The sequence below is a fragment of the Orcinus orca genome, chromosome 12 (assembly GCF_937001465.1).
Source record: "Orcinus orca chromosome 12, mOrcOrc1.1, whole genome shotgun sequence".
Classification (NCBI taxonomy): Eukaryota; Metazoa; Chordata; class Mammalia; order Artiodactyla; family Delphinidae; genus Orcinus; species Orcinus orca.
Window position 1 is genome coordinate 40942411 of NC_064570.1, and position 27306 is coordinate 40969716.

Genomic DNA, 27306 nt, shown 5'->3' on the forward strand with positions numbered 1-27306 from the left:
AAAAAAAAATGTTAAAAGAATCATTAAAAAATGTTTGGGAATTATCAATATATATTAAAGAAAATCCTAAGTCAATATGATAATATCATGATTTTGCAAAGTGTGATCATTTTTATTGACCAAAGCTTTGGATTCATCATAAACACATTAAATACCAGTAGGGTTAGAATGAAGTTAATCAGATTCTTTGCTTCTGGACTAACGGTAAAACTTTCTTCAATTAAGTTATCAAGGAATAAATGTGCTGGTGAACAATCAATAAGTAATTACCACAAAGCTATATTACAAGGGTCTCTCTGAACCACATCACTTACGCAAGTCTAGTAAGTTTAGTATTCCAACATTGTTTAGCATTCAGTTGAATATGTTAACCTAAGAGCTAGAAACTCAAGCAGTTTTTTCTTGTCTCCTTTTTCACTCCAGTAGGTATTTTGCATATTTAGAGAATGTTTGGTTTTCTAAGCATCAGTGTAGAGCAGTGAAATACTATGGGTGTATTTCTCTCTAGATATCGAATTTTTTAATAATTTTAATGAGTAAAATAGTCTTTGGTAAGCTATTGTTTTTAATAAAATTTATAGTTTCTTTTTCTCTTATTATAAAAGAAACTACATTAATTGGAGAAAATATGAAAATGTAGAAAACAAAAAGAAGAAAATAATCACTCACAATTTCAATCCCGTGTAAACACTTTATATATCATTCAGTGCTCATTTTCAAGGAGTCAACAATGAAATCACATACTTTTTTCCCATGCTTTTTTTTCCTTTTCGTCTACTTTATTGAGATATAATTTACAGGCAAAAATGCACCCATTTTAAATGTAAATTTCAATGAATTTTGACAAATATATTAATATATACTTTGTAACCACCACAATCAGATATACAGCATTTCATCACTCACCAAACTTTTGCTTGTGACCTTTGCAATCATCACTCCCCTTCAGCTGACTCCCAGCAACCACTGATATGCTGCTGTCACCATAGATGACTTTTGCCCTTTCTAGAATTTTATACAAAGGGAATCGTACAGTAAATGCTCTTTTCTGTCTCGTTTCTTTCATACAGCATAGTGTTTGAGGTTCATTAATATTTTTCTATGTATAATAGTTAATTCCTTCTGATTGCTGAGTAATACTTTATTTTACGGATATACCATGGTTTATCCATTCTTTTGTTTATGGACATTTGTGTTATTTCCAAAATTTGGTCATCATGGATAAAGCTGTTTATGAAAAGTTCAAGTTTTTATGTGGACATGTTATGTATTCGGTTCTCTTAGGGTAAATACCTAGGAGTGAAATTGTTGAATCATACAGTTTTTGTTCCTGACTCTCTTTTCAAAGATGTTTTAAACAGCCTCCGAAGATAAAATATCTAACATGGCTTCTAGGGCAGTGGGCAGTTCTGTTTTGTATTGTTTTGTTGTGGTTTTTTGCTGTCCAAGATAATAAAGATAATGTCCCGTCCTGGAGCAAAAGTTGGGCAAGCTTGTTAGCAGCTCCTTTAAAAGATTAAGGTTCCTCGACTGTAATACAAAGCAACCACATGTGTAGCGTCCACCCAGGTCGCTGTGCCTCACCCCTGTGTGATGTGAAGGCAGAGGAACTGATGTACCTATGAAGCTCATGCTGCCTGCTGTCCCTCTTTTTCTCCTTTCCTGTATTATTAAATAAGAACATATATTTTTACATATTGGTATATAATCTATATATCTAGATATAACATATAGTTGTCCTAAGGATTACAATCTACTTTGAGTTAATATTCTATTTCAGGTAAAATACAGGAACTTTACAACTGTAAACAGTCAGCCCTTGGTATCCGAGAGGGATATGTTTCAGGACCCCCTCAGATACCAAAATCCAAGGATGCTCAGGTCCCCTATATAAAATAAAATGGCATCGTATAGTTGGCCCTTTGTATTTACTGAGCATTAGTATTAGTTTTTTTGTTTGTTTGTTTGCTACTGGTAACAAATCATCTCAGTTTCTTGCTTATCTGAAAATACCTATTTCCCTTTTACCTTTGGAGGACGGTTTCATCAGATACAGAATTTTTAGTCTGCAGATCTTTTATCAACATTCTGAATATGTCATTCCTTCAGCTTGTAGCCTCCATTGATTCTGATAAGTCAGCCATTACCTTGTCATTATTTCCCTGTATGTGATTTGCTTTTTATTTTCTGGCTGTTTTCAATTTTTTCTCCTTATCTTTGGCTATCAGAAATTTGACTCTAATCTACCTAGCTAGGTGTGGGTGTCTTTGTATTTATCCTGCTTGTGTTTACTGCATTTTTTAGATTAGCAAATTCATGCTTTTCAGAAAAGTTGGGAAGTTTTCAACCATTATCTCTTCAGATATTTTTTCCACCTCTTTCTCCTTCTCTCCTGGAATTTCAGTTACACTTCTGTTGTGAAAGGTTCTAAATGTTCTCCTCGGGACTCTGAAGCTCTATTCATTATGTTTAAACTGTCTTCTTTCTTTTCTTCAGATGTGATCATTTTTATTTAATAGCTTCAAGTTTACTGTTTATTCTGCCCACTTCTTTGGCAAGTTCCACTTTAATTCTTTGAATGTATTTAAGTAGTTGCTTTGGAGTCATTGCTAAATCCAGCCTCTAGATCCATTCAGAGTCAGTTTCTGTTTAACTGTCCTTCTTCCTATGAGTCACATTTTCCTGTTTCTTTGCATATCTAGTCATTTTTGGTTAAAAACTAGATAGTGTGGATATGTTTGGCAACCTTTGATGTTCTGTGTTCTTCTGAGGATGATTTTGTTGTTTAGTAAGCAGTTTGCTCCTTTGGATTCAACCATAAGCTCTGCCTCCCCTGCAGTGTGCAAAAGCTCAGTTCTTTTAGCTTCCAGCTATTGTTTTTAATCTGGCCTCCTGGGGAACTTTCTTAGACCTGTGCAGTTTAGCATTCTGTCAAGGTTTGGGGCAAAGTTTGTGGTAGCATTAGCAAGCTCTGTCGTCTTACACTTGAAATCAGTAAGGCTTTAGCTTTCTGCCTTCTGAGTTAGGCCTGGATTCAGGAGTAACCTGAGCCGGACAAAGCCGCAAACTCACAAATCTCATAGGGTGCAGTTCTGCCTTTCAGAGGTAAGTGTTCCTCTGGTTTCTGTCAGCTGTTTTCCTGTGACCCAATGGTATCTTATTTAGTGGTCCTCCAGGGATTTGGGCAGAGAGTATACTCAGATTTTTAGTCCCACTCCTTCTATGGCTTCTGTGGACTACCCCTCCCCCCCACCCACCCCCCACACACCTATACATTTTCAGCTACCCTGCCAACCTTTAACTCTGTCTAGAGTAAGATTGAAATTTTGTGAGATCAGGGGAAAAGTCACTAACTCAAACTCTAACTCACTGCAGTGGCTGTCTTTCAGTGGTCTGTGCTTTTTATCTCTTTTTAGATTAAGCCTGATTTTGGTCACTTTCTAGTGCTTTTAAAAGATAGATAGGGCTTCCCTGGTGGCGCAGTGGTTGAGAGTCCGCCTGCCGATGCAGGGGACGCGGGTTCGTGCCCCGGTCCGGGAGGATCCCACGTGCCGCGGAGCGGCTGGGCCCGTGAGCCATGGCCGCTGAGCCTGCGCGTCCGGAGCCTGTGCTCCGCAACGGGAGAGGCCACAGCAGTGAGAGGCCCGCGTACCACAAAAATATAAATAAATAAAAATAAATAAAAGATAGAACAGTGAGAGGCCCCCGTGTACTGCAAAAAAAAAAAAAGATAGATACCTGATTTTATAATTGTTACTTACTGGAGGATTTGCCAACCAATTCCCTTCACCATTACTGGAAGCCAGAAGTCCCTTCATTTTTAAAAAAATATTAGAAAGAATCCTTCATGTTGTTAAACATTTTCTTACAACATGGCTGCATACTATAAGATCTTCTAAATGGGCCAGAATTTTTAAACTTTCTCTTATTGTTAGATAGCCAAGCTCTTTTCACTCTTACATTATAATACCCTAATGTACAAGTCATTTATTTATACTTGGAAATATAAGTGTTTATACTTGGTAATAGAATTAAATTATTTCTTCAGGATAAATTTCTGGAAAATGGAATTATTAAATTAGTGAGTCTGAATATTATTAATATTTTTGATATATTTTGGCAAACACCCCTGCAGAATGGTTGTACCAGTTGTCAGTGTTACCTGTGAAAATGAGGTTGCTTATTTCCCTTCAAGTCACATAACTTGAAATTTATTATGAGTTATTTTTTTTACTTAAAGGATTATTTGGTTTTTATAAAGCAAAAAATTATTCCTGACTATACTTTTTAATAAACTGTCTCCACATACTATACTTACATTTGCAAGAGTCACAGTTGTAATATGGTTACATAATCAAAATAGTAGAATAAATAGGAACTTTAGTTCATTTAGTTTAATTATTAAGCTTTTTTTTTTTTCAGTGCTAAGAATACATAGAAAATTTTTAAATTTCACTTTAGGGAACTAATTCTAAGATATTCTAGAATAAGTTTTATATGTATTCCCTCTCTTCTCTTTTTAAAATTGCATTATTGAGATACAATTTACATACCATACAATTCACCCATTTAAAGTGTACAGTTCAAAGGTTTGTAGTATATTCACAGAGCTGTGCAGCCATCACCACCACTGATATCCCTTCGTTTTAAATAAATTGAGAATACTAGATAGAGTCCTGGCAAGGCCAGTGAGTAGAGAGTTTGTGGAACAGAGAGAAGAAAGATTCTGGCACAAGGGGAGCTGGGCTTTCTCCTCTCCATTTCCTAACTCTGCTCAGGATGTTAGCTATAATTATATAAATAACACTTTTTGGGCAATTTTGTGCGTGTCAAACTGTGGAAAGCTAAACATAGTGAGGAAAATTTCCTATGCCAATGTCAAAGTAAAGTTTAGACAGTATTTTTTTGATAGAGATGAAAGGTGCTAATAAAAATAACATGACAACAACCAAAATGAAAAATAAACACTGTAAACTTCTGGTATTAGATGAAGCCTGTACTATTTCTCTTATGCCAGCAGTACTACAGCCCAAAAAGAGCTCTGTAAAGAATAATGGTTCTTTACGTTTTGAGGTCAGTTGGTTGATGAGATTGGATAATGACTAGGTATTACATGATTTGAAGAAATTATTAATGTTCTTTGGTGCCATATGATATTGTGGTTATATAGGAAAACGTCCTTGGAGATGAATACTGAAATATTTCATGACTAGATATCTATAATTTCATTAAAATAATTCCTCAATGGATAAAGAAGATGTGGCACATATATACAATGGAATATTACTCAGCCATAAAAAGAAATGAAATTGAGTTATTTGTAGTGAGGTGGATGGACCTAGAGACTGTCATACAGAGTGAACTAAGTCAGAAAGAGAAAAACAAATACCATATGCTAACACATATATATGGAATCTAAAAAAAAAAATGGTTCTGAAGAACCTAGGGGCAGGACAGGAATAAAGATGCAGAGTTAGAGAATGGACTTGAGGACATGGGGAGGGAGAAGGGTAAGCTGGGACGAAGTGAGAGAGTGGCATTGACTTATATACACTACCAAATGTAAAATAGATAGCTAGTGGGAAGCAGCCGCATAGCACAGGGAGATCAGCTCGGTGCTTTGTGACCACCTAGAGGGGTGGGATAGGGAGGGTGGGAGGGAGACGCAAGAGGGAGGAGATATGGGGATATATGTATATGTATAGCTGATTCACTTTGTTATACAGCAGAAACTAACACAGCGTTGTTAAAGCAATTATATTCCAATAAAGATGTTAAAAAAATAATAATGATAATTCCTCAAAAGAATACTAATGTGCTTACATATAGGTATGTAGATGAAGCAAATATGGCAATATAAATATTACTAGTTATTAAATCTAAGTGGTGGGTATATGAAATCTAGGTGTTTACTGAACTTTTGCTTTACTTTGTCTATGTATTTGAAATTTTTTATTAAAAATAAAGTTTATAAAAGTGGATTTGTGAATGTTCTAAATATGAAACAAGAATATGGTCTTAACAGTGTTTAGTCTGCTATTTATGTAAAAAGGGATGGATATTTATTCATATTTGTTAGCATAGGCAAAAAAATTTATCTTTGAAAAGTGATTCAAGAGATAATAATGATTCTCTGTGGGAAGAGGGAATAGGAAAAGAGAAGATGAGGTAGAAATTGGAAGTAAAACTTTACTTTTTTAATGCTTTTTAATATTTTGAAACATTTCTAGTGAAAACATACATTATAGGAGAATATGGCCCTAAATTACCATTAAGGACTGGATCCTTAAAAAAAAATAGAAAAATAATATTTCATACCCAAAAGACTTTTCAGATTTTGGTAAAGCATTAAACTTGTGTGCATCTAGTAACTATTGTTGACCTGGACATTTAGAGTTCATTTTGGGAACGTTAAAAAACTGAACTTGCTTTATTTTGTTGCAAAATTTCAGCATCATTTTTCTTGTTATCTCTATAACAAGAGATATTTGCACTGGGGAGTTTTTTTTTTTTTTAAAGTATATTATGAGTCAGTCTTATATATATATTATTTTCTTCTTTTTTAAAACACCATCTTGTTTCAAATAATGAATACTGATTGGTCGTATCTCAGTTTTCACTGCTAATAAATTCCTTTTGCTCTCCTAGACTCAGGTAGTTGGCTTATTTTCATGGCCCTACCGTATTTAGGAGCATAAAAAGTGGCATGGTGTAGTACGTGAAAAGAGTTAGAGCTCACATTCTAGAAATAGACCTAGCATGGAACCCCACCCCATTCCTGCCATTTAACTGAAGACCTTAGGGAAGTCACCTAACCTTGCTAAATCCCAGTTTCCTTTGTTAAATAGTAAGGTAATATTACCTGTGCAGTTGTTGAGAAGATTAGTTGAATTATATAAACAACCTCCTACCTGTCATGCTCTCATTTAAAAGAGGCACCCATTGCCTATTTTTAAAGTGTGAATTACCAATAAGTCTGTGAAGGACTATTATTTTTGACATTGGTTATTACATTGCTTCATTATTTGTAGGTAATTCTAACAAGAATGAAATATAAACTATTTCCCTTGCAAACAAGACCTTATATGAAAGTAAGTTTAGGACTTCCCTGGTGGTCCAGTGGTTAAGAATCTACCTGCCATTGCAGGGGACAGGGGTTCGAGCCCTGGTCTGGGAGGATCCCACATGCTGGGGGCAACTAAGCCCATGCGCCACAACTACTGAAGCCCACACGCTCTGTGGCCCACATGCCACAACTTCTGAGCCCGTGCTCCACAACAAGAGAAACCACCACAATGAGAAGCCCGTGCACCCCTATGAAGAGTAGCCCCTGCTTGCAGCAACCAGAGAAAGCCCACGCGCAGCAACGAAGACACAGCAAAGCCAAAAAAAAAAGCTTAATTAAATTTAAAATTTAGGTTAATTTCAAGAAATTATTTACAACGGTGTCTACTCAAACTTGCCAAGTAAAATACATTTTTGAGTTACCAACTCTTTACCCTTTAGAATTAAGCTTTAAACTTCCTATTGGGTTTAACCCATTGGTTCACAGTTGATTGGATCAGCAGCTCTGGAAATCATAATGTCCTTTACAAACATTACATATTTACTATAGTAAAGTAGTTGGCATAATGATCAAGTTTGAGCCTAAGAAAGATTTCTGTGATAGTCTTTTGGAAATCATTCTAAAATGGATGTTGTTGTGTAAGTCCTTTTTCAGCAGGGGATAATTTACGAGAATAATCTTTAATAATTTGCTATGTATATGGATATTTATAAGTATGTGAATTTTTTAAATGATGATTCATTAAAGACTCATAGTTGATTATTTAGCCACCTTGAAGAAAGGATATACTGTACCTGTCCAGAACAAATTAAGATTTCTTACCTTTGGCTAGGATGGGGAGAGGGGGAGGGACATCCCTCCCTGGGCAGGATTTTCATACTCTTCCTGATTAATATGTCATCAGTCTGTGCAGCTGTCTCTTACTACTAGGATTTTTTTAAATTAATTAATTTATTTTTGGCTGCCTTGGGTCTTCGTTGCTGCACACGGGCTTTCTCTGGTTGCGTCGAGCGTGGGCTACTCTTCATTGAGGTGTGCAGGCCTCCCATTGTGGTGGCTTCTCTTGTTGCGGAGCACGGGCTCTAGGAGTGTGGGCTTCAGTAGTTGTGGCATGCGGGCTCAGTAGTTGTGGCACACGGGCTTAGTTGCTCCGCGGCATGTGGGATCTTCCCAGACCGGGGATTGAACCAAGTCCGTGTGCCCTGTATTGGCAGGCAGATTCTTAACCACTGCGCCACTAGGGAAGTCCCTAGGAATATTTTTTGAATTACCTTTTTCTAGAGGACTTGCAAGACATATAAGAGCTTTCTTAAAGTGCTGCATATTTGGTAGCTTTACAGCAATTAAATTGCTTTAAGGAAGTTGGCTGTTAATGGTAGCAATTTGTTACACTTTTAAAACTTGGGAATGCCTCACTTTGTTTCCTTATTACTTGAGTTATAATTTCTACCTCCAAGTGAACATTTGGTTAATTTATTTTTATTGAGCAGATATCTCTAAAATTGAAGAGAAAAAAACCAAAACGAGATTTCTTTTGGTTAGCTAAATGTCAGTTGCTTAATGCAAAAGATAAAAATACTTTTCTGGACTAAACTCTTTATATTTTCAAAGCACTTTCATGTGTATTATCCCATTTGATCCGGCTAAAATAGTAGGAGGTGGGTGGCATAGGTGTTACTTTGTTTTAAAGATCAGGAGATGGATGCCTTAGAGAGTTTAAAGGACTTGCCCAAGATCACACCTAAAAATTCTCTAAATGCATAAATAATCTTTAAAGTTTATGCAGTCTGTTCTCTGATTTACCTGTAGCCTCTCTATTGTCTTTTTGGATAAAATATTCTCCATTATTGCTTAAATGCAACTTTTTTCTCCTCCATTAATGGGGAAATATTGATGAAACTATTAAATCTCTACAGGGAAGAAATAAATCAGTAAATTTGCAGTAGGATCAAAAATAAATACTGAGAGAAATTAACTTTAGAATACTTAAATATTCAACAGCTATACTTAGCTAAGCTATTGAACAGGTGCACCTAATACAGTTTTTTAAAAAGTGTTACATGACTTGAGAAACAAAATACTTATAGTTAAAAATGTAAATTTTATGCTTACTTACATACAATAATACTTTGATTTTCACTGTTGAGTCTAACTTTTAAAAGAAGAAGTTATTGCCCAGATTTTCAGGATTTTTAAAGCATAATCTTGGGTGAGGGGAGAAGACTTTGTAAATAGGACACAGAACCCCAAACATATATAGGGAAAAAATTGGAAATTTTTACCAAATAAAAATTAACATAGCCACAAAAAATGGCTAAAATCAAATGACAAACAGCAACTTGGGAAAAAATTGGCAAAACACATGATGGATAAAAGGCAAGTTTTCTTAATGTATAAAAAGCTCTTTCTAAAAGCATTAGTATGAATATGGATGGTTAATATGGCATAACGATAGTATTTAAAAATTAGAAGAGATCTACCTGTTTATCAGTAGAGGATTGGCTTAATGACATGTGATTATCCATTTTATGGAATATTATTATGCAGCTGTTAAAAATGATTATCCTAGAAAGTGTCTGTGATGAGCTGCTAATTGAGACAGGTACCTTACAAAAGTAATATATATAATGTAATATCTTTTATTGGAAAGAACAAATCCTTGAGATATATATCTATATAGATATATATCTGTATGTTTGTATGCATATGGGTGGAAAACATTGGTTAACTAGGATTTACAGGTGAGAGACATTACAAGGGGGTAGGGATTCAATATTTAGCTGTTTCTCAGTTCATCTTTACATTGTTTCATTTATAACAATGTGTATACATTACTTATATAATTTTTTTAATTTATAAAAAGTAATAGAAGTGGGAGAGACAGTAACACCAATACATAAATGAGACAGTTTCATAAACATGTACTTCTCAGAAAAAGATGCACATTGGCCATTGAACATCAGAAGCGCATAAATAAATGCAAATTAAAATAGCGTTAGGATGTTATTTTTCACCTAGCCAACTCACCAAGTTTTAAAAATTTGATAAATACCCAGAGTTAGTAGCTAGAATGTTCTCATGCACACTCAGTTTGTGTTTGCACACAAACTCGTTAGAAGGTAACTGGGTGGTGTTTATTAAATTTTAAATACATACTTTATGACCTGGAAATTCAACTTGTAGGATTTTATCCTAGAGACCTACTCATGAATGTGCCACATTGTTTATAATAGCAGAACTTGAGAACAGAGACAAATGATTGAATAAGTCACGGTACACCCACACACTGAAATACTATGCAGCTATAATGCAGTAGAGCACCAAGGTACTTAACTCTTTCATGAAACACAGTATATGGTAATATGTATAGCATACTTCCATTTGTATTTTTAAAAGTTCTGTCTAGTGACCAAGTACTAGGAAATTTCAGAAGAGATTTCAGTAAATTATTGATGATGTTTACTCTGAAAAATATTAGGATCTAGAGTATGAGAAGAAAAAGATTTCTTCAAACTGAAAGTTTCCTCAAGTTGAATAAATTGATGTTTATAAAAAAACTAAAAAAGGAAAATTAAGATGATCAAATTTGACTTTGTCCTTGTAATTATAAATGATGGTTATTATAGCAAAATCTGAAAGAGAGAACTCATGCTTTTCTTTATCATGCCTGTTCCTGCGTCAGTCTTTTGCATCTTCTTAAGTAGCATCAATACCTACCCAGCTGCTAAAGCCAAAAAAACTAGAAATCATCCTTGATTCCGTTCTTCCCTTATCCCCAAATCCGGTTCTTCCTCCAGACATAGCCTGAATCCCTCCATGTCTGTCCATCTCCACAATTAGCACCTAGTCCAGGCCACCATCTGCCTCTTGCCTAGATACCTGCCTGCTTGCTTCCTTCCAGGTCTTGCTCTCACATAGTGCAGTCTTACCACAGTGTCCAGAGTGAGCTTTAATAAAGCAAATCAGATTTATCACCTCCTATTTAAAACCCTAGAGTGAGTTCCCATTGCACTTAGAATAAATCAAATGCTTGCTCTGGCCTACCAGTCCTGGGTGATCTGCCCCTTTATCAGCTCTCCAGTGTCCCTGTCACTACAGCCACACAACCAGCCTCTGTTTTCACACTTTTCAGAGTCATGACCCCTTAGGGCACTTGCAGGAACCATTCCCAGGTCCTCACTGACCGTTTCATTTTTATCTTGCTTGTCTCAGCTTGAAACTCTCCTCTTTAACATGATCTTCCCAACAAACCCATCTAAAGAAGCTCCCTGTCAGACTCTGTCACATCAGCCTGTTTTATTCTCTTCTTAGTGCTTAACATTACATGATAATTGTGCCATTTTTCACATTGACATCCTATTATTAACTGAAGTAGGTTATCTTAAATTCCAAGAAAGTACATTTTCCTCAAGGACCCAAGAGAGCATTTTCATTTTGAATGGGGGAGGGGGGGAATAGCCCATAAACATTGTTACTGTTCTTAAATTGGCATTCATGGAACAGGAAGACACTCATCAGAGCTGTAAGATTTATTTTGCACCAAGACTAGCCCCAATCCGTAAAACCCTGGAATCCTCCTACTAGTTCATTGCTTTATTTCACAACAGCTCATTTCAGACCAGATCTTTCTGGAAAGTCTGGTCTTACCTTAGTCTAGTATAGTTTGTCCTAAGCCTAGCCTCTCCCCTTTCATTCCAGATTCCTCTGGAGATTCTTCTCATAATACCACCAAACTCTATCCTAAGTGGGTTAAGAACAGCAGTGTTCGGGGCCTAATAATTACATAAAATTCTCTGAGCCAGCAAGTTTGTACTGAACCTTAAATGAAATATAAAGCCCAGCCTCCATGAGCAGAGGACAGGACAGTCACTGATCTCATCATAGTACCTCAATGTTCTGTTGAGGACACCTGTCTTTTTTTTTTTTTTTTTTAACATCTTTATTGGAGTATAATTGCTTTACAACGGTATGTTAGTTTCTGCTTTATAACAAAGTGAATCAGTTATACATATACATATGTTCCCATATCTCTTCCCTCTTGCATCTCCCTCCCTCCCACCCCCCCATCCCACCCCTCTAGGTGGTCACAAACCACCTAGCTGATCTCCCTGTGTTATGCGGCTGCTTCCCACTAGCTAGCTATTTTACGTTTGGTAGAGGACACCTGTCTTTATTGTTGAGTTTTCCTCAACAATTTATTCTTCCTCTTTATTCTTTATTCGCGATTGTGCTCTTTATTCTTGTGTCATGATTTTTCCTAATCTTTATGTTTTTAAAACTTTAGTTGCCACACTGTTTCATAACACAGTTTTCCACAGTCTCGGAACCATACATTGTAGGCAGAAGGCAGAAAAATGAGAATGCAATAGCTTGGTAGCTTTATTCTCCAGCATCTGTTCAGAGTAATCCCTGAATCTGTTTGTTCTTCCCACAAGCTGTGCACACATTTTTGTTTGCATGATCCTTATGTAAAAGTTCAAAACTAATGCTACCATTTCAAATGATAAGGTCGCTTAACTAACCATCTAGTTTCTTTTGGCTGATTAGATTTCCATTAGATGATAAGAGAAATATCTAAATTTACATAACGCAGCTTTAAAGAATGCCCTAGTTATTAGCCCTGATTACCTATATATCATCTATTTTCTTGAACTTTCTTGCTGATTCATCATTGGGAATTTGAATAGCATTTAGCTACATTTTCCCACTACAGGTTCCTTAATTTAGCATTTATTTTACTGATCTTGCCTTAAAAACAATTTGTTGCCCACCCTGAGGTATAATGATAACTAATTTATTAATCATTAGGGAATGTCTAATGCCCTAGACTTTGGGATTACACAGGTGCATAAAGCAGAATCTGGGTCCCTGAGGATCTTAGAATCTAGTAGAAAGGAGAAATCCTGGCCATTCTGGTTGTGGAAAGAGACGATTGTATACCATTTGAAAAATTAAAAGCCTGGGATCCGTACTGATTTCATTTATCTTGATCTGTAGATGAGCCATAGACCCATAGAATGAAAGGCAGAAAAAGAGATGAATAAACATAGCCAAATCTGACTGTAGTCTTGGATCTTAAGTAATGTTGTGGAATGATGTTATGTGTTATACTCTTACGATAGTGGAATAATTGTATCTAAAAGGAAGGGAAGTTCTGGCAAACTATTATTAGTGAATTACCATTTGGAAGATGGACTATACTATGCTTCTGTTCCCTCCTGAGGTTTATTCGAAAAGTGGATATAGATCCTTGTCTGTAACTTCCACCTCTCCAGTTTTAACGGACTTAATGTGATTTCAGCAAATGGATTTGAGCTATCCCAGGAGTTCTAGAGGCTACCAAATGTGGTGGGATACGATAGGCCCACTTTGTAAAGAGAAATAACTGTAAATAGTGGGCACTTATGCCTCCAATACACATTCCGAAATCCATCCTCATTATCGGTTTAGACAATTCAACTAACATCTTCCAGCTGGAATCAATGTAGGCATTTTTATTAAGAAATAAGTTAGCTTTATAAAAGGTCCAGACATACCACTAAATTGTTTACAGTGGAAAAAAAAAAAACTTAAAAAATAAATTAGTTTCAGTGTCCATCAGTAGGGGTGTGTTTAAGTAAATTAGAATATATCCATTCAGTCAGATACTATGCACTCAACACTCAACAACAACGGTGATATACATTGATTGACATGGGAAATGTCCGTGAAAAATGTAATGTATATTTAAAACAACAGGTAGAATACGATTTTTTTTAAGTGCGGTAAAGTAAATGTATGTGCATGCCCACACATCCTAAGGGCACTGAAATGCTTTCTCATCAGTACTGCCTTTTGGTGGTGTCCTCTGACCTAATGATAGGATATCCCAGTTTGCCCAATAACTGGGCAGAAGCTACATTCAACTTATTTTCAGTCTGTTGAAAGTGGTTTGGTTAGCAAGGAGGTCTTACCCAAAGGGCAGCTGGAAAACAGAATTTTAGCATCTTTGAACCTTAGGAGCAGGTTAGTTGTGGAATTAGAGAGGACATATCATCTCAGTCTTTGTAGCCCCCAGCCTATCCTCCAATCCAAGGTAGTCAAATACAAGGACAGCAGTATTGACTGTGAGAATAAACTAAAATAATAAATATTCAGTTTCGATTCTGTCTAAAATAAATACCTACAAAGTGGGACAAGATATGGATAATTTTAAAAAATTATTTGGGCCCTTGCTTAAAAAACTTAAGTATGAACATTCTTTGGAGATATAAACCATGCTGCTGTTCAGAAGCAGTAAGTATTGGATTATGAATGAACTCAGTCAAGTGGCTACCCTTTATTAGCCAGCTTTCCCTGATAGGATAGCCCTCAGGAGACTGGTGCTCCCCAGTCAAAATTTCTGTGCATGAGCTACAGTAGAATCTTGACTAGTCTTAGAATGCCAGTCCCTGGAATTGTTAGTCCAAGTCTTTTTTTTTTTTTTTTTGCGGTACGCGGGCCTCTCACTGTTGTGGCCTCTCCCGTTGCGGAGCACAGGCTCCGGACGCGCAGGCTCAGCGGCCATGGCTCACGGGGCCAGCCGCTCCACGGCATGTGGGATCTTCCCAGACCAGGGCACGATCCCGTGTCCCCTGCATCGGCAGGCGGACTCTCAACCACTGCGCCACCAGGGAAGCCCAGTCCAAGTCTTGATGAGATCTTAGACTACAAACTTGAAAGATTGGCACTGTGCAAGCCTTTGCAGGAAGGAAGCATTTGTAATAAGTGAAGCTGAAATTGCTTAATCTCAAAATCAATTAGCTTTGGGAATACATTTAAATGAAACAATCATCATGAACTTTCCAATTATTTTTTTCCTAATCTATGCTAAAATCCAAAAGGAATATTATTGGATTATCTGCTCTTTTGAATTAAATATCCCTGTGTGCCCCGTCATTTGCAAACATAAGTAAAGCTTTACCATACTATATAGAATATGGGAAATTTTTTTCTTCCAAAACTTGTTAACTCCATAGCCACAAGGAATGAGCTGTATTTTGGACTATGAACTTGAAAGGAGTTTGTTTACTGATCAGCTAATCAGAGATTATTCAGACAAGAATCCTCAAGAAATTTCTTTATTGGTCCATTTCCCATTTCGCAGAGAAGAGCAAGCAGCAAGGAAGAGTAAATTGATAGTCTATAGCTAATCAAGACTTTAGAACTATTTAATGTTTTGCTTACATATTCATCTGGCAATTTTTTAGAATTGTTTCAGTTCTGTAAATTCTTTATTTGTTACATTTGATTATATTAAGTAAATAAATGTATTTGTTAATATTCCAAATTGTATCTGGGGAGTAACTATAGCATATAACTTCAGGTACCTAGATTTAAGATTATTCTGAAGGCGTATACCATCAATCCAGAGCAATCCTCCAGCTACTTGATTCATTACAAGCTCTGGCAAAAGAGCAGCTCTCCCACAGGATTCAAACGTGCGTAGAATAACATCATTAGTACTGTACTTCCTTCCATTGCCAGGAGAGAGAAGAGAAATCACATAACACCCATTGCTTATCAGAGTTACGAGTTCGGTAAATAATTATACCTTCTTGTTTTTGAGTGCAGTAGAATGAGGAAGTATATTACGGCTGCTACTAAACCACATTCAAATTACAGTCTCTAGAGCAACAACACAGTAATCCACATTTTCAAAAGAATCATAGCAACTCAATTTTTTTTTTTTTTTTTTTTCCGTACGCGGGCCTCTCCCGTTGCGGAGCACAGGCTCCGGACGCGCAGGCTCAGCGGCCATGACTCACGGGCCCAGCCGCTCCGCTGCATGTGGGATCCTCCCGGACCGGGCACAAACCTGCGTCCCCTACATCGGCAGGTGGACTCTCAACCACTGCGCCACCGGGGAAGCCCGCAACTCAGTATTTTAAAAGACATGTTTCTAATTGCAATTGCCATAATCAGTTATTTTCTGATGTGATGTTTTACTTTCAAAGAATTATTACCTTTGTAGAATAGTGAAATTTTAAATTAAAAGTTGAGACACATGTTTTAAATAATACTCCAATTTAAAATGGAAGAACTGGAGATTGGAGGAAACCGAAATAAATGAAATTAGAATGATAGCAAAGTTTGAAGTTCTATTCCAGGATTCTTTGAACCAAACACTTGACAGCTTCCCAGTCATGTTAATAGCCTTTTTGTGTCTGTATATATTTCCATATGCTGAGTCATCATTTTGGCTTAAAATGCAGTCATTATAACAATATTGGCAATATTTGGCTTAAAATGCAGTCATTATAACAATATTGGCAATATTTAAATGTTCTTCCCTTTCATGCCTGCCTTATGGAATATACAGTTTCTGAACACAAACTGTTATTTTATCTTTAAAATATTTTTCTAAAATATTATTAGTGCTTGTAAAATAAAGATAGATAGGAGAACATGATTGCCTTTAAAGTACTATGATAGCAGAACTAAAGTTAAAGACGTTTAAAATCCCCTATTCTCTCAAATTAAATTCATTTTGAGCCAGAGGTCTAGAAAGCTTAGCCTTTGGTATCATGGGATGCCCAGGGCACCCTGACTCCCAGACCAAGGGAGCAGAATCTTTCTTGACTCATTTCCCTTTATCACAGACTCACCATATTCATGTCAAATGCCCACTGTCCATATATATTATTTTATATATGCTGTATTTAAAATGGATAACCAACAAGAACCTACTGTATAGCACAGGGAACTCTGCTCAATTTTATGTAACAATCTAAATGGGAAAAGAATTTGAAAAACAATAGATGCATGTATATGTATAACTGAATCACTTTGCTGTACACCTGAAACTAATACAACATTGTTAATCAACTATGCTGCAATAGAAAACAGAAAGTTTTAAAAAAATAAAAATACCAAAAAAAAGAAATTAGAGCCATATAAATATATAGATTTTTCAATAGACTCATAGAATTTAGACACAAAAAAGATCTTAGAAATTGTTCTGTGAGTGACCAAAACTTGGTTCTGACTCACTACACATTTGCTGTGCAAGTAGGCAGCCACTTCCCCGACACACAGGTATTTCAGCTGTGATGGCCCATGGCATGTGCCTCATGCTTTCCAGGCCAATCTCCATGTCTTTGCAGCTTTGCCTAAGAAAAGGCAAATGACCTTATTTAATATCTAGATATAATGATGCCCTATCTGATTTCTTGAAACCCTTCCCTGATTTACATTTAAGAGCCGGTGTAACCATTGATCTTATAATTTTACTGAAGCACAGTAATTTTGTAGATTGAAAGAATGGCAACCAAAGCTATACTTTCATATAAATATATATGTATTGGAAACCCAGCTTCCTTTCTGTTCACATGATATATCCTTTGCTAGTGCTTTTAATATTTTGCTCCCTGTATAATTAGTGATACAGTGCTGTTTTCCTTCTGATATGAATGTGTGCAAAGGCAAAGACATTTTTTTATATATATATATATATATATATATATAAACCTTTAAATCTTTTTTTAACATATTGAAATTTTTTCAGTATATCTCTGATTTTTTCTTGATTAACCACATTAATAGCAGAGAACAAATGCCTGCATACAGAAGTAATTTGAATTTTATTTAGTACATATACAGCTTAAGTTTCACATCTGAGTGTGCTGCCATGGCCTCTAACACCCTGAACTTGAAAAGAACCAGTCCCTGAAGCTCTGGAAACTGGGCTGGGCTCCCTGGCATGCCGTCCTCTTCCTTCTCCAGGGTGAAGTCATCACTCCCTCTTGCCCTGATATCGTGGCTTTTATAGTTTCTCTGGAACATAGAAATTTGGAGTTTTGCTAAATAGGTTTATTAACTTTGGTCAGTGATAGAACGGTTGGAATAAAAACATAACATGTCATGATGGCAAATTAGTGACCAATTACTGTATGCATTTGCCATATGTTAATAAAATTTGAAAGTAGCTGTTCATCCTATTTGGATGATTGGATATTCCTTTGATCTAAGCCAACGATGAAAATAAAAACTGACTCTCAGTCCCAGAAGTTAATAAATGTAAGGCATTTTCTAAAATAAATGAATATGTGGTTTTCAGATCTCTGTCTTTTATTTCTGTTTATTTTTTATTAGGTTTACTATAAATCTGTGTTTGGGAGCAAAATCTAGATTTTACTCCAAAAAGAAACAGGGAATAAGAGGGTGGCAGCCTACAGTGTCAGATACCAGATTGTCACCATTGTTTTCCTTTTCATCAGCAGCCTCAGCATGCCTGTGGCAGAAGCAGTGACAGAACTGGAAGGGTTTACCCAGGGTTGTGAATGCGTAAAATGAAAAACAAAGGGGATAGGAAACCTAGGGGACACCAAGAGCAGTATGTCAATGGGGCCAACTTAGAAAGAGAGGAAAGTGAGAAATCCACAAGCCTACAAGGTTTGGCTTCAACTTAACCTTGCAGCCTTCTCTCCTGCCACCTTCCCTTCCCTCCACTCACCAGTCTCAGGAGCTACCTCAGGTTCCTGGCTAGCCCTTCTGCTGTGTGTCTCTCTGTGTCCAGATTCTCCTTCTCTCCATTCTTCCCTCACTACTTGTTATTTACCCTTCAAGAATCTACTCAGGACTCGCCTCGAAGAAGCCTTCTGTGATCCCTTCCATGTTGGATTGCATGTCCTGGCCCTAGGTGCTCAGAACATTTCACACATTTAACTTGGCACTTACTGTATGTGACTGGAATTATTTACGCTTAGGTCTTTCTTTCCCATTACGCTATAAGGTCCTTAAGAGTGATTTATCCATGATAAGGATCCTTGTAACCCAGTGCCCTGCATAGTCCCTGGCAAAGTGTAGGCATGCAGTAAATGTAAGTCTGAATGAAAACTAAAATGTGGGTTTTCAGCTTTCTGGAAGAGAATTTATTGGTCAGGAGAATCACTGACTTTATTTGAATTATCACCTGTGTTTGACATTTTAAGTAGCTCTCCAGACATAAACTGTACCCAAGGGTATGACCATGTCTCAAGAGCCACTTTATGTGTATTTGTGTCAGTGTATGTTTAGGACTAACTCTTTTTAAAAAGCATTTCACTAAGATGAGCCACAAGGCAATAATTTTTTAAGCTTATTCCTTTGACCTCTTTCAGATTTGAATTACATAATTTTGTTGAAGTTCTTGAGCATAGATTAAATAGGTCATGGAATACATGAGTGCCTTGGAAAATAGGTAAAATTGTGTGAAGGGAAACATAAGAAAGGAAGTCTGGTAAGCGGGGAGGCAGTTTAAAGCAGGGTGGAATGAGTATATAACTAACGAATCTTTGAAATATATCTTATATCCAAGAAAAATGTTGTATATAATGTGAATGTCTATAAAAGTCCCTGGACTCTCAGACCGAAATTAATTAAAATGTTGAAAAGCTTAATATGGGGTATGGAGCACGATAGGGGTGTTTTGGTCTGATTTTGTTTTATATTCTACTTGGAATGGGTGTGTATCTCTTTACGGCACCGGTACCTTCTAAAATATTTGTTCATCAACAGCAAGCACATAACAACTTCTTTCTGACTTAAGTCAAAAGTAATTTTCAATTTGAAGATAGGAATCAAAGCCTGAAACCAGTAGCCAAAGAAAGCAACACTGGATATTTTAAAATATACAGAGCAAACTATTAACTGAGATGTCATTATTCAAAAGCTGTCTCTTTCACTTCTACTTAGAGCTGCAAAAAATGGAATCATTCTGACCCATAACTCTTCACTTTCTTCTCTTCTTTAGTGGGATTGGAAGGAATTGGCCCTGGGCCTCAGGAGGCAGCAGTATTTTGGCAGAATTTGGAACTCTGCATTTGGAGTTTATACACTTGAGCTACTTATCAGGAAACCCCATCTTTGCTGATAAGGTGAGATTCTCCAATATACCCTGCACTGCAAAAAAGTACTTGTTGGAAACGATATCCCTCTGTGGGGAGATTTAGTAATACGGAACGTGGAAAAGAACCACCAATTTTAATGTAGCCCTTTATGAAGTTTTGTTACATGCAGCATTTCATTTAACCAAACTGTAAACCATTCTTTTCACAGCACCATTCTAACTCAGTGCAAGAGGGCCTCGCTTACATGTCTGATTCTCTACACCTCAAGCAAGTAACTTTACATCTCTGAAGTTTTTCCCTTATCTAAAACTATAGTGTTTTGTGGACTCTGTGAACCGTATACATGAAAGACTTTTTAAACTCAAAGTGTTTTACAAATGCAAAGTAGCAATTGAATCAGTTTCTAATTTTCAAGAAACACACCCATTACCCCACCACTCCGCCCTTAGCTTTCACCCCACTTGTCAGCTCCCCTTTACAGCAGAATTCTTTGGAAGAGTTGTCTGTGTTTGTTGTCTTCGCTTCTTGACTGCCACTCCCTTGAATGCTCTCCCGCTGGGCTTTTCTCCCAGCCACACCAGTGAGGGCTGTGTTGCCAGATCCAGTAGTCATTCTCACCTCTCCCTCTCCCTCCCTTTTCCTCCCCATCTTCCTCTCCCTCCCCCTCTCCCTCTCCCTCTCCCTCCCCTTCCCCTCTCCCTCCCCATCTTCCTTTCCGTCTCCCTCCCCTTCCCCTCCCTCCCCCTCTCCCTCTCCCCCTCCCTCCCCCCCCTCCCCTCCCCCTCCCTCCCCCTCCCTCCCCCTCTCCCTCTCCCTCTCCCTCTCAGCATCGGCACACTTGATCACTTCTCCACGGGCATTCTCTGCCCCTGGCTTACCTCTGTCTTTGCCAGGTGCTCCTTTTCAGTCTCCTATATTGGAACTTCTTTATCACCCCAACCTCTAAACATTGGAAAACCCCAGGACTCAAACTGGGGCCTCTTCTTTTTACATTCACTTTCTCCATTATTTCATCCAACCTCATGACTTTACATACTGTCTGTAGGCTGTTAACTCCACATTTGTAATTCCAATTCCAACCTGTCCCCTGAACTCCAGGCTCTATAGCTAAGTACCTATTCAACATTTCCACTGAAAGGTCTATCAGACAACTCCCACTTAAAATGTCTCAGACAGCCCTTACACTGGCTTTTACTCTAGTCTTCATTATCTGGGTAAAGACGCCTCAGTTTACCCAATGTCTCAGACCAGAAATCTTGAGGTCATCCTGGTTCCTCTCTTTTTGGTAAACCTCAGATCCAATCCATGAAGAAATCCTTTGTATCCCGTTACCTGTGCTGCTACCCTAGTCCAGGGATCCGTCATCTCTTACCTGGACTGTGCAGTAGCCATCTGACTACTACTTCCTCCCTTGCCCCCTCAGTCACACCGATCCTGTAAAAACACAAGTTTTCAATGGCTTTGCGTCACACTCAGAATAAGATAAGCCCACATTATGGTCTGTGAGGCCTGCAAGATGTGGGCCCTGGCCACCTCTAGGCTCTCCGACATTCTCCCCTTCACTTCCTCACCTCCACCCTTGGTGGTCTTGCCAAACCCACTCTTTTCTCAGAACTTTTTTGTACTTGCTCTTCCTTCTGCCCACGTGCTCTTCCTCCATTGCTCTGCATGACTTACTCCTTCATTCCTTTAAATTTCTGCTGAAACCATCTCCCAGTAGCCTCCCCAGACCACCCTGACTAACAGAGTACAGCCTCACCACCTCACATCACTCTGTCCCATTACTCTTTTGTATTTTTTTCATAGCATTTATTACCACCTGATATATTTATTTGTTTGTTATCTGTCTCACTCCACTGGATGCAAATTCCAAAATGGTAATGACTTTGTTTATCCACTGATACATCCTAGTTTCTTCTATGGTGTCTGGCATATGGTAGACTGTATTCACTTACAGTTATTATTTTTGTAAGCTGGTGGCAACTCTCTTTGCTCTAATTCTGCATCATTTAAATCAATGGGTTTTTTTCCTAACATGGAAAAATGTAATCAAGAAAGAGAGAAGAATGGCACCAAACTTGTTTTTCATATTTTCATAGTAACATTCCATTTTCTATTGTAGGTAATGAATATTCGAACAGTACTGAACAACCTGGAAAAACCACAAGGCCTTTATCCTAACTATCTGAATCCCAATAGTGGACAATGGGCTCAATGTAAGTCAAAAGTTAAGCATTGTTGATACAGATGAACTTTTTGCAAAGCAGAAGTAGAGACACAGGCGTAGAGGATGGAAGTATGGATACCAGGGGTGGGGGGTGGATGGTGGTGTGATGAACTGGGAGATTGGGATTGACAGATATACACTACTATGTATAAAATAGATAACTAATGAGAACCTACTGTATAGCACAGGGAACTCTACTCAGTGCTCTGTGATGACCTAAATGAGAAGCAAATCCAAAAGAGAGGGGATATAGGGACTTCCCTGGTAGTTCAGTGGTAAGGAATCCGCCTTCCAGTGCAGGGGACCCAGCTCTGATCTCTGGTAGGGGAACTAAGATCCCACATGGCGCGGGGCAACTAAGCCCATGCGCCGCAACTACTGAGCTTGTGCGCCTCAACTAGAGAGCCCAAGTGCTGCAAACTACAGAACCCACGCACTCTGGAGCCCCTGTGCCACAACTAGAGAGAGAAAACCTGCATGCCACAACTAGACAGAAGCCTGCACACCACAACTGGAGAGAAGCCCGCGTGCCGCAAGGAAAAATCCTGATGCCTCAACAAAGATCCCATGTGCCGCAACTAAGATGCGACTCGGCCAAAAAAATATAAATAATTAATTTAATTAAATTAAAATTAAATGAAAAAGAGAGGGGACACATATATATGTATAGCTGATTCACTTTGCTGTACAACAGAAACTAACAACATTGTAAAGCAACTATACTTCAGTAATTAATAATAAAAAAAAGTTAAGCATTGTTTTAGCTCTTTATGATACCCAGCACTGTTCTAGTAACAGAGAGAAGGAACACCAAGAAAAGCACTCTTGTTGGAGAATCTTTAGAAAAGGGGAAAGGGAGCATGGTTCCTTTAATAAATAGGCTTCTGTCATAAGACAGACTGTAAGTGTTACCAGGGGAACTAGATTGTTCATTTTTCATGCATAACTGTGAGCATGATGATCTGTAAGCACATTTAAAGCTGTTAATCAGAAAGGGAATATCTGGTCAGGGTACTGTGGGGATGCTAGCCTATAATAAACTGGTTATATAGATAAGAAAATTGTTCCTTTGTGCTAATGACTAGCAGGGTTTACCCAGATTAGCTAGAGTATTCTATTTCATAACATTTTCTCTTTCTGTTTGGCTACAGGATGGGAGGGGAGACTGAGTCTTTAAGGGTTGAGAAATTGTAAGAGCAAACAGGGTGCTTTAGTCAATTTTAAGCCAGCAGATAAAGGCTTCCTGCCAGGAGAGCCAACTTCACCATAGAAGAAAGTATTGTGCTAGAAGCCCTCACTTCAGATCCTTAGGGACTTTAACCAGGCATATAAAGATGCAGAGTAGCTGAAAGAAATGTTCTCAAGCTGATTTGGAAAAACAGTGGTAGATTAAGCAGCACCTGAGAGCAAATGAAAAATCCTAAGTGAGATGTCTAGCTGTGCCGCAGATGTTAGCGACGTCTTGAAATTTTACTCTAATTTGAGTTTTTTTCTTTATATTTAAATATGATATTCCTAGATGATTATGCCTCACTGCTACTTTAGAAGTATTTTTCTTAAAGAATAATGTAGTAGAAAAAATGTGCTAAAATCTTTGTCTGTGTTAATAATGTCTATGGAAGGCCCTAGCATTGAGACCACAACACCATAGTCAAGGTTGCCACTTAACCTAAGTGTGATCTGCAGATCACTAGATATCCCTGAAATCTCTCAGGGGATCTACACAATCAAAGCTTATTATATTTTTATAATAACACTAAGACTTTCTGCCTTTTTTACTGTGCTGACAGTTGCAGTTACATTGCAAAAGCAATGGTGGGCAAAACTGCTGAAGCCATAGTGATAGCCATGGCAGAGACACCAGATAGTACTAACACCAGGCATACCTCAGAAACATTGTGGGTTCAGTTCCAGGCCACTGCAATAAATCAAATATCACAATAAAGCTAGTCACACATTCTTTGTTATTTCCCAGTGCATATAAAAGTTATGTTTAGGGGTCTTCCCCAGTGGCGCAGTGGTTGAGAGTCTGTCTACCGATGCAGGGGACACGGGTTCGTGCCCCGATCTGGGAAGATCCCACATGCCGCAGAGCGGCTGGGCCTGTGAGCCATGGCCGCTGAGCCTGCGCGTCCGGAGCCTGTGCTCCACAACGGGAGAGGCCACAACAGTGAGAGGCCCGCGTACCGCAAAAAAAAAAAAAAAAAAAAAAAGTTATGTTTACACTATACTGTAGTCCATTAAGTATGCAGTAGTATTATGTCTAAAAACACTGTATATACTTTAATGTAAAAATACTTTATTGCTAAAAAATGCTATCCATCTTCTGAGCCTTCAGTAAGTCATAGTAATGTCAAAGATCACTGATCACATAGACCATAAAAATATAATAGTAATGAAAAAGAAATATTGTGAAAATTTTCAAATAGAGACACAAAGTGAGCAAATGGTGTTGGGAAAATGATGCTGATAGACTTGCTCAATGCAGGGTTGTCACAAACTTTCAATTTTTATAAAACGAAGTGTCTGCTCTGCAAAGGGCAATAAAGCAAAGGGCAATAAAATGAGATATACCTGTGATCATATCCTTCACTGCAGATAACAAATAAAAAGATGCCAGTTTCACTCATGAATGCTCTTAATGAAGCAAAAAATTTACTGATTCTAGTAAATCTCAATCATTGAGTACACATCATTGTAATATTCTGTATGATTAAATGGAAAGGACGCTTAAGGTGTTTCTGCTGCATGATGAAAAATAGTGGTTGCCTCATAGAAAAGTACTCGTGTGATTGAGTTGCAAGCTGAACTAGCCGCATGTTGTTTCACAAGTTACCATTTTTACTTGAACTACTGAAGACAAACTGGTTATTCAGACTTGGGTAATTGATAGACGTGGTCGCAAAAGTGAGCACGTTGCTTCAAGCAAAACTAACAGTATCTGTGCCAAAGGTAAAACTTGAGCTTCTAAATGAAAATCAGAATTTTGAAAAGCTTGCACATTGCCACCATAGCCTTAATGTCTTTCACCAACACTAAAAGACTCTTCTGAGATTGGTGATGATATTAACAAATATGGTTTTTCAATGTTGTATAATCAAATGTATCAGCGTCTGGAAGATGTACATAATTCAGTGAACCAATATTTTCCAAATGACCAATGCATGCTGCTATAAAATCATGTGTGAGAAAAGGTGCATTCAAAGTGCAAGATGGCCCAATGGATTTTAATGTAATAGTACAAAAATTAATTGATGTGGTTTCTAACTCCACATTGCAACTGCTAAAAAACCTTGACCACCTGTCAAGTTTTGTTGTAGTACCAAAGAAAAATTACCCACAATTATCTGAAAAGACTATCAAAATACTCTTTGCTTTCCAACTGTACAAATGTGTGAGGCTGAATTTTCTTCATATATTTCAGCCAGAACAACATACAGCAGCAGATTGAATGTAGAGCAGATATGAAAATCCAGTTGTCTTCTAGTACAGCAGACATTGAAGAGATTTGCAGAAATGTAAAGTGGTATCAGTCTTCCCACTAATTATTTTTGTTTTGTAAAATGTAACATATTCTTATGAAAAATCTATATATTAATATAATGGGTATATTATTACTTTAAATAAATTAATAAAATATTTTAAATTCTGTTTTCATTTCCAATATGGTAAATATTGATAGATATTACATAAACAAGTTCTTTAGGGTGCTTATTCGTTTTTGAGAGTGTTAAAGGGTGCTGAGGCTAAAAAGTGTGGGGGCCACTCTAGTATTTGGGATAAAAGAGAACCTGAGTAGCTTTCTGAGTTCAAGATAACTAGATACGATTCTCTGAAAGGACAAGCGTTTTTAAAGTTCTCCTTCTCACGAAAGATTTCAAAAGTTGAAGAAAAGTCTCTATGATTTACTTTTCTCTTCCTGTGATATAGGATTTAGAGGTCACTATGAAGAGGGACAAAAAGTCAGTTGTTCTAGAACATCCCAGCTTCACCTTCTGGGTCACTGATACACTACGTATTTGGCCATGCTTCGTGGTACAAAGGGCCCTTTGTAATTGGATTGTTTATGGGCCAATTCCTGATGGAAAAACAAATAGGGTTCATGAGTCCCCTGTCTCTCTTCCCACACCCCCATCCTGTGTTCCAGCCACAAGGAAGACACACTTTTTTTTATTCTTTAATCAAGGTCTGCTTGGCCACATCCAGGTCTTGGCTTGTGCTGTTTCCTCAGCCCTTTTACTGCACTTCTGGCTCTACCAAGAACCAGCCCAATCTCCATTTCCTCTAGGTGGCTTTCTTCAAGACACTGCTTGGAAACTGTTAGCACCCGCTTCTCCTCTGCCCGCCTCCTTCTTCCTCCTCTGTCCCAACCCTTTGGGTACTTTCCTATCACAGTCTTTTCCTAATGATTCATATACATACCCATCTTCCTATGGATCCAAAACTTTTGAGGACAGTGACTTCATCATATTTGTTAACTCAGCACATAGTATCTTCCAGCTAGTAGGAGCTTACTTGAGTTTTGTGAATACTCATGCAGTCCGTATCCAATCTGCCTCTGCTTTTTTTTTTTTTTTTTCGGTATGCGGGCCTCTCACTGTTGTGGCCTCTCCCGTTGCGGAGCACAGGCTCCGGACGCGCAGGCTCAGTGGCCATGGCTCACGGGCCCAGCCGCTCCGCGGCATGTGGGATCTTCCCGGACCAGGGCACGAACCTGCGTCCCCTGCATCGGCAGGCGGACTCTCAAGCACTGCGCCACCAGGGAAGCCCTCTGCCTCTGCTTTTAACAATGGTTCTGTTTTTCCTCTCTGAACAATTTGTCTCCTGCTCCTCAGTTGTGGCTGAGAGGCAGCATCTGGTCCTGGTCAATGATAATCTCTCTTGACTGTTGAGGCCAAATATGGGGCTCCGTGTCTTATAAACAGAACAATTATCACCCTTCTTCAGTTAACATAACAACATTATATGTATGTGTGTGTGTGTGTGTGTGTGTATCTATAAAATATGGTGTTACTAGTATCATTGGGGGATTGCTTTGAGAGAAGTTCAGATTCAGATGAAGTCTATAAAATTAAGAAGTGAAGATACTGAGTATTTCATCCTTTTTGTCTTGATTCTTTTGATATTTTTTTCTCTTTCTAAGTATTAGGAATCCTTTTATGTGA

The 27306-nt window shown here is 37.8% G+C and overlaps 1 protein-coding gene across 6 annotated transcripts in view; it reads left to right on the forward strand.

Annotated features, from left to right (window-relative positions):
* Nucleotides 1-27306, forward strand: part of MAN1A1 (mannosidase alpha class 1A member 1) — a 178576-nt gene that overhangs the window by 112318 nt on the left and 38952 nt on the right. For all 6 annotated transcript variants that reach the window (XR_007470618.1, XM_049695519.1, XM_004263874.4 and 3 more), the window contains 2 exons: nucleotides 19818-19941; nucleotides 22037-22130. Coding sequence is in view for 5 of the 6 variants with exons in the window: in XM_049695519.1 (XP_049551476.1) it covers nucleotides 19818-19941; nucleotides 22037-22130 (218 nt within the window). In the remaining variant the exon portion in view is untranslated. The remainder of the gene's footprint in view (nucleotides 1-19817; nucleotides 19942-22036; nucleotides 22131-27306) is intronic.